The 12,479-nt window shown below is 54.2% G+C and overlaps 1 protein-coding gene across 2 annotated transcripts in view; it reads right to left on the minus strand.

Moving 5' to 3' along the window:
• Window positions 1-12,479, minus strand: part of MYO1F (myosin IF) — a 35,534-nt gene that overhangs the window by 14,706 nt on the left and 8,349 nt on the right. For both annotated transcript variants that reach the window (XM_077121570.1, XM_077121571.1), the window contains exons 2-14: window positions 9,500-9,637; window positions 8,784-8,873; window positions 8,592-8,686; window positions 7,453-7,540; window positions 7,254-7,343; window positions 5,107-5,238; window positions 4,824-4,958; window positions 4,476-4,608; window positions 3,742-3,938; window positions 3,050-3,130; window positions 2,858-2,944; window positions 1,060-1,146; window positions 408-575 (exon numbers count right to left, since the gene is read on the minus strand). In XM_077121570.1, the coding sequence (XP_076977685.1) occupies window positions 408-575; window positions 1,060-1,146; window positions 2,858-2,944; window positions 3,050-3,130; window positions 3,742-3,938; window positions 4,476-4,608; window positions 4,824-4,958; window positions 5,107-5,238; window positions 7,254-7,343; window positions 7,453-7,540; window positions 8,592-8,686; window positions 8,784-8,873; window positions 9,500-9,637 (1,521 nt within the window). The remainder of the gene's footprint in view (window positions 1-407; window positions 576-1,059; window positions 1,147-2,857; window positions 2,945-3,049; window positions 3,131-3,741; window positions 3,939-4,475; window positions 4,609-4,823; window positions 4,959-5,106; window positions 5,239-7,253; window positions 7,344-7,452; window positions 7,541-8,591; window positions 8,687-8,783; window positions 8,874-9,499; window positions 9,638-12,479) is intronic.

Here is a 12,479-nt window from a genome sequence, read left to right on the forward strand (position 1 = left end):
TGTGTGTGTGTGTGTGTGTGTGTGTGTGTGTGTGTGTGTGTGGTCAGTGGGCTCTTGGGTAGAGGTCTGAGGGGAGGAGAGCTCCAGCCCGTTTTGCAGGGCAGGGACCAGCATCATGGGGCAGGACTCCCTAGGAAGTTGCTCTCCAAGTTAGGATCAGAAGGCTGGAAAGGGTTGCAGCTCCAACTGGGGGGCTTGGGGGTCTGCAGCAGAGGCCAGAAGTCTGCAGGTGGTCTCCTGGTGGTCTGCTGTCCAGGTTGGGGTCAGTGGGGGTTTCTAGGGGGACCGTGGCTTTGACCAGGGGCCGGATGGGGGCAGGGAAATGGCTGATCCTGGACCAGCAGGTCAGGTGGAATTCCGCGGCTCTGGATGGGGTTGGGGGGCTGTGGCCTGGGCCGGGGGCGCACCTTGCCGGCATAGTGGTGGATGACGAAGCCGGCGCTCCAGCTGTTGAAGTGTTCGTGGCTGCCCACAGCCGCCTGCAGCTTCTGCAGCAGCGTCTGGTCGGCGCCGCCACCTGTGGCGTGCATGGTGGCACACACGTCGTCCAGCACGCTCATGATACCCGGGGGGCTCTGCGTAGAGGGGCATGGTGGCGGGGGGGGGGGGCTCGGTCTGGTCTGGGCCTGCCCTGGCCCCTTCCAGCTTGTGAGCAGGGAGGGCTCATGGCAGGGGCAAGGATGGGGGATAAGGGGCAGTGTGTGTGTTTTGGGGGACGGGGGGTTGGGGACTGCTGTAGAAGCAAGGACAGAGGGGACGTACTCCCTAAGGCATTCAGGCCTCCGTTCCTTCCCAGACTGAGTACCTGGCGGGAAGCCCGCTAGCTCTCTCCTCTGGGAGGTAATGAATGAATGGTGAGCTGGTGGGAGGGGTGGGGTATTTCATTTATGCTCCATCTGCCCAAGTTGGGGGTTGGCAGTCGGAGTAGGGAAGGGCCTGTGGGAGATGTGACCCTCCCAGATGGGGGTGCCCAGAGCATGTGACCAAGCCCGCTCTGCCCACATCTCCCAGCATCAGGGCCCAGAGAGACCCCCACAGCTTGCCCAGTTCAGCCCTCACCAGCTTGTTTTCGATGAGGTCGCAGACAATTTTGTTGTTGAAGTACTGGATGGGGGTCCAGCGGATGCCCTCCTGGACATACTCCTCCTGGGGGCAGGAGAGGGGGCAGGGATGGGGTTGATGTTTGGGCAAAGGTATGCGTGTATGTGTTTCTAGAATGCAAGCTCCACAGGGGTGGGTGAAGGAGACAGGGCTGGTGCCCCACCTGTAAGACCCTCATCTCATCTCATCTGAATCTCATCTCATCTCAATACCATCTCAATCTCAATTTTATCTCATCTCAATTTCATCTCATCTCAACCTCATCTCAATCTCATCTCATCTCAACCTCATCTCAATCTCATCTCATCTGAATCTCATTAATCTCAATACCATCTCATCTCCATCTCAATCTCAATTTTATATCATCTCAACCTAATCTCAATCTCATTTTATCTCAACCTCATCTCATTCTTATCTCATCTCCATCTCCTCTCAATACCATCTCATCTCCATCTCAATTTTATCTCATCTCAATTTCATCTCAACCTCATCTCATCTCAATCTCAAGATCAATCTCATCTCAATTACATCTCATCTCAATACCATCTCCTCTCATCTCAATCTCATCTCATCTCAATCTCATCTCACCTCAATCTCAATCCCATCTCCATCTCATCTCAATACCATCTCATCTCCCTCTCAATCTCAATTTTCTCATCTCAATCTCATCTCAAGCTCATCTCATCTCAACCTCATCTCATCTCAATCTCCTCTCATCTCAATCTCATCTCACCTCAATCTCATCTCACTTCAATCTCAATCTCATCTCACCCTCTCTGGCAACAAAATGGAACTTTTCTGGCGTGGAGCAGGCTGGAAATATCAGGGAAGCTCTTGACAATGGATGACGCTCTTTCCCTCCTCTGGGATCGTACACACTGTGCTAAGGATCTGAGCAGAATTGAGCCCCTGCCATGTAACCTGCGATGGCGACTGAGTCATGTACCCTGGACACACAAAAATCTACATCCTCTTAATCTCATTTCCACGGGTGTGAACCCACTGAAAAGAGGACCTCTTGAAGATGTGATTTTTCATTATGGTGTGGCTCAATGGAATCTGGATGGGTCTTCATCCAGATGCCTAGAGGACTTTATATAAGGAAAAGAAATTCCAACGTAGAGAAAGCCACGGGGTGGAGGGGAGCTGGAAGGTGGATGTCAGCGGAACCCAGGAGAGAAAGGGGAAGACGTTGCCATGTGATAGGAAAACCAAGGAACCCGAGGATTGCCAGCCATCCAGAATGCCACCAAACCCAGGAGAAACAAGCCTTCTAGCCTCTGAAACCATGAGCTAACAAATTTCCATTGTTCAGCCAACCCATCGTGTGGGCAACCAAGACACCTGCTCACCACACTCCCATTTGGCCTCCTTCTCTGCCCAGTCTCACTACCTCGCTCCCCTCCTGCTGCTTCCGGGGGTTACCTCCCAGATAATCTTTGTCTTAGGCTGTGCTTTGGGTGTGTCCGTATTTAGAATCCTAGGGATTTCTGTGTATCTTGTTCTAAGCACCTAAAACAGTCCCTGGTATGCAGCAGGTGCTCAATAAACAATTGCTGAGTGAATGAAAAAAAGAGGGCATTTCCTAGCCCTTGTCGGAGCTTATGAAGGAAATCTTATGATGGAACCTGGATGGGTAAGACAGAGAGAGGTGGGGATGCGGGGCAGGTACAGAGGCTTCCCGGCTGCTCAGCGACCCTGATGGGCCCCCTCTCCATGCCCCCCTCCACCACTGTGCGCCCCAACTCCGGCCCACCTGCTCAGCCTTCAGGGTGAGCTCGATGAAGATCTGTTGCAGCTTCTCATTGACGAAGTTGATGCAGAACTGCTCGAAGCCATTTTTCTGCAGAACGAAAGGGAGGGTCCTTTCCTAAGCGCACTGTGACCCCAGCGGCTGCTGGGCCACCCGGGAGGTGGGAGGACGGGCACGGGGAGGCAGAAGCCACACCTGGAAGATCTCAAAGCCATAGATGTCAAGCACGCCGATGCTGTACTCCTCCTGCGGCTTCTGCATGGCACGGTTGATGGCCTGCGCATGGGGACAGAGGGACAGTGGGTGTCGGCCAGGCTCACACCCAGCCTGCCGCACTCTTGATGTGCTCCCCGGCCAACCTCATGGGGCTGTGTCCCCTCCCACCAGTTTCTCTACCGCCTTCCCCAGCTCTGTGTGCACCCCCACCCCCAACTCACCCCCACCCTGACTAGAAGCCCAGGTGCCAGACAGCACTGGGGTTCCTGATTCAGGAGCTGGCTCTACCACTTCCTGGCTGTGTGACCTTGAGTAAGCCGCCAAGCCTCTCTGTTTTCTCCTCTTCAAAATCGGTTACCAATAGCAACTACTTCATGGGTTGTTGTGAAGATTAAATACATGAACACTTAGAACAGTGCCTGGCACACACCGAACACTCTATAAATGTTCATACTGTTCCTACCATCCTTGAACTTGACTCCTCCCGCACCCAGCCACCCCCAAATGATCCCATCGCCTTGCTCCTCGGCAGCCCTCTTCGCTGCGGGCAAATGCACCCGCCCTTCTTCAGTCTTCCTACATCCCCCACCCAGGTCGGGAAGGCTCCGGCAGCCTCTCTCCTTACTCGGCCCTGCAGCTCCCGGCCCGCCCCCAGCCCTGGCCCCACCTGCCTCCACGAGGAAGTCGAAGAGGCGGGAGTAGAGCCCCTTGGCCAGGGCATCGCGGGTGTAGGCCGCCTGCTCCACGTTGAGGGTCACGTCGATGGACTCGCTGCGCCCGCCCCAGCGGCTGTCCATCTTGCGGCTGGTCAGCTTCTCCTGTAGCCGCACGCTGTCAATGCCCAGCAGGTAGGCGGGAAAGGCCAGGACTGGACAGCAGGGCGGGGGGCGGGGGCAGCTGCTGAGGGGCCCGGCGCAGGAGACCCCTTTGCCCCCTACCTTCATGCGCAGAGACCCAGATCTGGTCCTCGCGGGTCTGTGGCCCCCAGGCCCCCCAGGTCTGGTGCTGAATGAGGGGCAACGGTTCCCCTGCACACGCCCCCACCTGGCAGATGTGCCCCACTCACGCTGATATGACACATGCAGCCACCAAACCATCTGTACACAAGCGCCCAGCGCTCTGTGCACAAGCCCCCTGGTCCCTATGTACAAGCCCCAAGTCCCCATGTACAAGCCCCAGGTCCCCATGCAAAGCCCCTCTGGTCCCCATACACAAGCTCTTCTGGTCCCCATACACAGGCCCCCCGATCTCCAAATACAACCCCCCCAAGTCCCCATACCCAAGACTCCCGGCCCCCGTGCACAAACCCCGGTGTTGCTCACAGAAAGCTCCGCACCCCCACCCACCCCAACATGCCACCCCCTGTGCACACCTCTGGGGACCCCTCCCCAGCACCCACACTTACGGTCCACACTCTCCACCTGAGCATAATTCCCCTCCTCGCAGAAGCTGACGTTCCCCAGGTGCAGGATTCCAGCCACGAGCTGCAGGACGGACTGCTGGACGGTGGGTGGGATCCCGATGACCTGCATGGCGCCCTGCGGACACGAGGGGCCCCAGCCTGTGCCCCGCGTCCTGACCCCCACCCCACCCCGCCCCTCGGGCCCCTGTCCTGCCCCTTCCACCCACCCGCTGCAGGACCTTGGACCAATCCCTGCTCCTCTCTGGGCCTCAGTTTCCTGATCTGTAACATGAGGGGGAGCCCTGGGACCGAGGGGTCTGGCCGGAGGCTGGAGTGGCGGCCGGTTCTCACCAGCGTCTCACTAAAGTCACTCCTGTCATCGGTGCCATCCACTTTGTAGGTGTCCGACTGGTTGAGGTAGAAGTAGTACTCGGGGGTCATCAGCCCCAAATTCTGGCGCTGCTCCTGGGATGCCCCTTCCAGCAGCTGGAGGGTAGATGACAGTCACGACCAGGTGCCTGGATGGGCACCCACCCCACCCACCCCACCATGGGCTCCCAGGCATCGCCCCTCATAAAGTCTCCCCCGGGCTCCAAATGGGGCTCCCTCCACCCCAGCACCCTCTTCCCAATACCTGGTAGTAGATATGGAAGTTCCTCTCATTTTCATTCTGCATGACCACCCGGGACTTCTCCAGCAGGAAGTTGGAGATCTTTCCCCCATCCGGCTCCCCACCACGGCTGAACTGGATCTCAAAGTACTTGCCCTGAGCCCCAGAGAGCCACAATCAGCCACCGAGGGTCCCCGGGCTGGGCCGAGCAAGGAGAGGGGGTGGGTCTTATGAAGCTAGTCTTTTTCTCCCTCTCCCCTGTGTGAGCTCAGCTTAGTATTCTCTTCCCATCTTCCACTTATTTATTGCTTGCTATTTTCATCATCTCCTTCCCTCCAGCCTTTGCTCAAGCTGCACGTCTGGTCAGGAATGCCTTCTCTTCCCTCATCAAATGATCCAAGACCTCAACAGTGAATCGGCGTCTTGTGCACCCAGCCCTGTGCCAGGCGCATGGAAGCATCATGTTTTATTGACCAGTTTCTCAATCCCTTCATTACAACATGGAGGCCTCCATGCGTCTATGGGATGTGACTGATTCCAGTACGTCTCTCATATGTTCTGCAAGGGCCCCACAGACTCCTTCTTTGGTTTCTGACCTCCTTTGGGTTCTTCTGATCAGGCTAGAAGCCAGAGGGCAGAGAAGCCCTCTAACTTCTCATTTCTGCCTTCTCCATTCATCTCTTCATAAGTAATCAACAATACAAGTACATCATAGTGCTACACAATTAAAGAACTACAATATATCACATACACTTAGTCTATTGCATAATAAAATATATAAAAATTAAAAATCATGTTTTTGAGATCTATCCCTGTTTCTGTATGATGTATCAGTAGTTTGAAAACATATACTGTTTATGTCCACTTATAGGAAGTTCTAGAGCAGCCAAAATGAATCTATGGTGAAAATAATCAGACAAGTGCTTGCTTCTGAGGTGGGGTGGGGGCAGGGATTGACTGGAAAAGTCCAAGAGGGAACTTTCCAGGGGGCCATGGTGATGCTCTGTTTTTCGATAGGGGTTTGGGTTGCACAGGCAAATGCATTTGTCAAAACTCAGTGGGTGAAATGTCCAAAAAAAATGATCATGGTGATGAATACACAACTATGTGATGATATTGTGAGCCATTAATTGTACACCATGTATGGAATGTTTGTATGTTTGTATTTGTTTTATCAATAAAAATATTTTTAAAAACTAAGCAGGTGGGCTTTAGGTTTAGGTATATTGTTGCATGCAAATTTTAACTTAAAGGAAACAAAAGGTAACTGCAAACCTATATTGAACTGTAATTAATGAAATGCATGCTGAAGTGTTTGGGGGAACAGATACGATGTCTGCAGCTTACTTTGCAATGAATCACAAAAGGAGATGGATGGATGGACATGACAAAGCACGTAGAGTAAAAAGCTAATGGTAAAATCTAAGTGCTGGGGAACACAGTTTTCTTTCAACAATTTTTTCTTTCAACATTCCTGGATATTTGAAAATTTTCATATTAAAATGTTGGGAAAAGTTCTCACAATATAAGTTTATTAGAAAAACAAGACTCTTGAATAACAAACAATAATATTTAGGGAAATAAAAAATCCTTGTGGTGGGTTGAATTTATTAAACCCTTTCCACATGTAGGCATTATATTTTATATGCTTGAAATTACAGAGGCCTGTGAGATGGATATTATCACCATTTTCATTGTTTGGATGGGAAAACAGAGTTGCCTTAGGAGGTTACATCACTTATTTGCCCAGCCACACAGCTAACCAGTGGCAGAACCAGACCGAAATGCATATCTGTTTATCTATTTTGCTTCCTATTGGACCTAGCACAGCACCTGACACAAAGAAGGAGGCTAAGAATTTTCGATGAAAGAATGAACGAAGGAATAAATTGGGCCTGAAATGTGTGATAGGAACAGATGTGTCAGGGCTGTAGCCGAAGGAGTGTTTTAGGATGCTGCACAGAAGAGTCATGGCCTCCGCATTTCTGCCTCTGGGGGCCACTTTTACAGACGGACCAGAGGCAGGAAGTGTGTCTCCTACCCAGGAGCGGAGTTTCCTGTTGCAGCGCTCTGCGGCTCTTGTCTAGGGAATACGGGGCCATGTGCGTGTGTATCGAGGCCCAGGTCAGCACGGAGGGAGGGCAGCCCCCAGTGGGGCTGCAGAGACTCACAAAGCGGCTGGAGTTGTTGTTGCGCACGGTCTTGGCGTTGCCAAAGGCCTCGAGCAGCGGGTTCGACTGCAGGATGATATCCTTGACGTGCTGCGGAAGGCGGGGGTGAAGAGCGTTCAGGCTGGCGCACGTTGGGGGGACGGGCGAACTACCCCAAAGTGGGGAGACCCAGCCCCTCATTCTGGCCTCCCCTCCTCACCTGAACCTTCTCGCCCCCGCCGGAAACCTTGGAGATGTAGCCCATGATGTATTTAGCTGCCACCGTCTTTCCTGCGCCACTCTCTCCGCTGGGGGTGGGCGGGGAAGGATTGGCCAGAGGTCCGGGAAGGGGCGGGGCCCTTCCTAGTGCCTCACTGGTCTCTGTCCTGATCATTCATTCATTCATTTATCGAGCACCTAATATGTTCCAGACACTTTCCCTAGCAGGGGGTATACCAGACAGATAAAATTCCCAACCCTTGTGGAGCTAACTTTCAGAGGGGACAGATGAAGAACACAGAATGATGATGTAAAATATAACGTGGGTCACGTGGTGACAGGGAAAATGAAATAGGAATGGGGGAGGAGTGGGATAGTGATCGTGCTGGTTTGAAAGGATGTGTGTCCCTTAGAAAAGGGATGTTTTAATCAAAATCCTATTTCATAAAGGTAGAATAATCCCTATTCAATACTGTATGTTTGAGGCTATAATCAGATTATCTCCCTGGATGATACAACCAATCAAGAGTGGTTGTTAAACTGGATTAGGTGATGAGGTGTGTACACCCATTTGAGTGGGTCTTGATAAGTTTCTGGAGTCCTATAAAAGAGGAAACATTTTGGAGAAAGCGGGAGATTCTGAGAGAGCAGACAGAATGACACCACCACGAGAAGCAGAGGCCATCAGTGAATGTTTCGGAGATGAAGAAGGGAAATGCCTCCCAGGGAGCTTCATGAAACGGGAAGCTAGGAGAAGCTAGCAGATGACGCTGTGTTCACCACGTGCCTTTGCAGATGAGAGAGGAACCCTGACCGTGTTCGCCATGTGCCCTTCCAGCCGAGAGAGAAACTGTGACTGTGTTCACCACGTGCCTTCTTACTTGAGAGAGAAACCTTGAACTTCATCGGCCTTCTTGAACCAAGGTATCTCTCCTGGATGCCTTAGATTGGGCATTTCTATAGACTTATTCTAATTGGGACATTTTCTCCGTCTTAGAACTGTAAACTAGCAACTTATTAAATTCCCCTTTTAAAAAACCATTCTGTTTTTGGTATATTGCATTCCGGCAGCTAGCAAACTAGAACAGTGATGCTTGGGCAAGGTGTGTCCAGGAGGGTCCAGGGCCCCCTGCCCCATACCTGATGATGACGCACTGGTTCTCACAGTCGATGAGCATGTTCCGGTACATGTTGTCTGTGAGGGCATAGATGTGCGGGGGGTTCTCGTACTGGGCCTGGTGGGGGACATTGGGTCTCAGCCCAGCGCTGGGGTGGGGTGAGGGGAGGTCAAGGATCCCGGGGCTGTGTTCCCTGCCCAGCCCTGAGCCTCACCGCGCCCTGGTAGAGGTCAATCTCACGGTCAGTGAAGTAGGGCATTTGTTTGAAGGGGTTCACGGAGATGAGCACGGAGCCAATGTAGGTCTGGAACAGGGAGGCTAAGGACCACGCAGCGATCAGGCAGGCTTTGTCCCCTGTGGACCTCTGTCCCCTTATTGTACTCCCCACCCCCCTACCCTGGGGGCTTCCCAGAGCCCTGCTGTGCAGAGGAAGAAACGGAGATACTTAGATGTGCCCCAGTTCTCTTAGGAAGAACACAGGGCTGGGGCCAGAGCCGGGGATATGGGATATGCTGTGGCTGAGCTACCCCAGGACAGAGGGAGCAGTGGAGACCACAGATGACACCCTACCCCCCATGTTCTACGTCATTCTACTCTACTGTCTAGAACTCTCTCTCTCCTCTCACCATTCATTCACTCACTGCCAGTGGAGGATACTTTGACAAATGGACCGTAAACAGGAAGTGAGTCTCCCCCCCCCCCCCGGGAGCAGGGGCTTCCTGTCGGATGTCCCCATCTACTGCTCAGGTGTCCCTGCCCCTGTGTGCTGCCATCCCTCTGCCCCCACTTCCCCTCCATTCATCCGTACATCATCCCTCAATCCCTTCATCTGCCACCCTCCCATCCCTCTGCCCTGCGTCCGCCTGTTCCTCCGCGCCTGCCCCACCTGTCTGCCTGCGCCCCCCCACCCCCGCCCACGGCCAAGGGCACAAATATGTAGTCGTCCATGAAGCGCTTGCGGAGGTTGCCCACGATGGCGTCCTCGGTGATCTGGGGCAGCAGCACCATGTCATCCACGCCGCTCTGCTTCACGTTGTGACTCTGCCAGTGGAACCGCTCCTTGCTGCCCTGGGGGTGGGGGCCGTGGGATGGGGGAGGGGGTCAGCCCCTGCACGGTGGGGGTGGGCTGGAGCCCCAAGACCGTCCATCTGGCTCACCTTCATCACTGGCGCCTCATCCTGCCCCACTGCAGCCACCCCATCCATCCTCACCTCCACGCCTCACTTCCACCTCCCGGAGGAGGCCCGATCGGGGAACCCTTGGATGGCTGGACTCTAGCATCTCAGATCCATCTTTTGAGCCTTCTCTTTGGGCCCCTCTGTTCACTTATTTCCTCGACTTGGTACACCCCACTGCGGAAGGGGCGGCGATGGCAGCCCCAGCGGGGCCCAGTGGGGTTGGGGGCTCCAGCAGGTTGTGAGAGGGGAGGAGGGAGCCAGGGGAAGTTTTATGGAGATCCCGCCTTCCCTGGTTCTCACTTCCCTTCCAGACTCCCAGCCATACTTCCCCGACTCTCTTCTTGCTCCCAGGCCCACGCTGATTCCCCGACTTAGCGAGGACATTTGACCCGCCTGCCCACGCCTTCCACCACGAGGCATCCTCCTTCCTCCTACTGCCCTCTTCCTCCTCACTCATGGTCATGCATCTCATCCCATCCCTCTGAGCACCTCCTGGCCACCACGTGGCTGTGACCTCTGCCCTCTTTGCCTGGCTGTGACCCTAAGACCTCATTCTCAGATAAGATGGTCTCCTTCAGGAAACTTCTGAATATAAGGGTTCCTGGAAGACAGGGGCAGAAGGGAGGTCTGTCCAGTGAACCGGGAATAAGGGCAAAGAAAGAGGCCAGCTGCAGAGGAAAATCCAAAGGCCCAAGGATGCTGGGCACTGAAGCCGAATCTACAAGAGATGGCTATGTTTGCCAGGCAGATCCAATGGAAAGAAGGGGGCTCTGGGCAGAAGGATCATAGGCTGGGATTAAGTGGGAGGGTCGGTGTGAGCAACTCTAAGGGCCCAGATGGCTGAGTGTAAAAGTGGAGATGAGTCCAGGGCTAGTTATGAAGGGTTGGCTAAGGACCCGGACTCTCCTGGGGCACTGGGGAGCCATGAAAAGCTCTTGAGCAGGAGAGGTACATGGTCAGATTCTGGATTTAGCAGGAGCATGCTGAAAGCCTGGCAGGGGTGGGTGGGGGGGTGGCATTGGTTGAAGAATGCCCATGGACCTTCAATGAACCCAGCCTTTGGCGTGGGACAGATCTGGGTTCAAATCCTGGCTAGGTGACCTGGAACAATTTCCCTCACACTGCCGCGAGCCTCCAAAACCTCATCTGTAAAATGGGGAGAAGCAGCCCTACTTCCCAGGGTTGATTCAAGGCTTAAATGTTTTGAAGGGTGGGCTGGTGCCTTCTGGTGACGCTAGTTCAGTGGAGGAGGTTTGCGGAAGGGGCAGATATGATCTTGGAGGTTGGATCTGGCCTGACATTTCTCCTGAGCTGCACCATGCATCTTCCTACCCCCCGGACACTGTGCAGGCTATTCACACTTGGCGTCCTCCTCCCTGTAATTACCTCTCCTGGGTCTCCACCTTCAGCTCTGTCTTGAGCCCGCCTGGTATGGTCCCGTCACTAAGTCATGACCATCCTGCCCCCTGAACTCCTGAGTCTCCCTGGGGTCACGCAGCCTCAGCCTGGTCCTGGCTGATGACTACCCAGCCCCCTCCCTGCACCCCTCCCAGCATGGCTTCATCACATAGCCAGACCTGACCTTGTCTCTTCCCTGCTTGACTCCTACCATGGCTCCCCAGTGCCCTCAGTTGGGAAGCGTGAAAGAGAGCACGGGGTCAGGGAGGGAGGTTTGTCCAAACTATGCCCTCTTCTATGCCTTCCCTCCAGCCCGAGCGGTTATAAGGATGGGCTGGGCAGGGAGTCATTTGACGGCATTAACATCCACCAAGAACCCCTGTCTGGCACTGGGCTAGCCCTTCACGAATATCATCAGGAGTCCTCATGGCATCTCAGTGTTGCGTAGACTCAGAGGGAAACCGAAGCTCAAGAGGCATAGTGGCTTGACTAAGGACACAGCTATTTTATTTCCAAGGGGGTCGCTGACAGCAAAGGCTCTTGCCGCCATACCCAGAAGTATCTGGGACCCCATAGGGGTGTTTGGGCTGGGACTTGAAAGCTGAGATAGGGGAGAAAGGCCCTCAGGATGGACAGAGGTGTGACTGTGTGATGGAAGTGTGCCCAGAACACAGGGCAAAGGGGATAGCGGGAGGAGGCAGGGTTCGAATTCTGCTCCGGCATGAGTGAACTAACAAAGGATCCTTGAGCCCCTGCTGTGTGCCAGTAGCTAGTAGGCCTCCAGGAAGGACAGTTTCAGTCCCTCCGCTGTGTCGCCTCCAAGCCTTTGCAGATGCTGAGCCATCTGCCCTGAATGTCCTTTCTGCTTTCTTAAACCCAACCTCTGTGTAAGACTCAAGGGAAGACCACCTTGACCTCCAAGTCAGTTCAAGTGCTTCCTCTGGGTCCCCTGCAGCGCCCCAGGTGAACCCCCACACACAGCCCTGACCACCCTCTGGCATCTCTGGGTTTGCCCACCCATCTCACCCTGCAGTCTGCGAGCTCCTGTGGGCAGGAAGGTGTTGGGGTCACGTGGTGGGTGAACGAGGGAAGGAATGCACGAATGGAGGAAGGGCTCCCAGGGCTTTGAATGTCAAGCAAGGGAAAGTGGCCAGGATTGTGCATGGTATGAGCTTAGAGCAGGGGAGAGGGGCTAACGAGTCTGGGGTGTTTAGTGGGAGAGATGGAGCTGCACAGGAAGGTAGAAAAACTGAGTCCTCAAAGGCGAGGAGACCCGGGCAGGGCTGCCCCTGTCTTCCGTAGGTGGGGAAGCCAGAGAGGAGGTGACAGCTGTC

This window comes from Tamandua tetradactyla, chromosome 11, assembly GCF_023851605.1.
Source record: "Tamandua tetradactyla isolate mTamTet1 chromosome 11, mTamTet1.pri, whole genome shotgun sequence".
NCBI classification, from domain to species: Eukaryota; Metazoa; Chordata; class Mammalia; order Pilosa; family Myrmecophagidae; genus Tamandua; species Tamandua tetradactyla.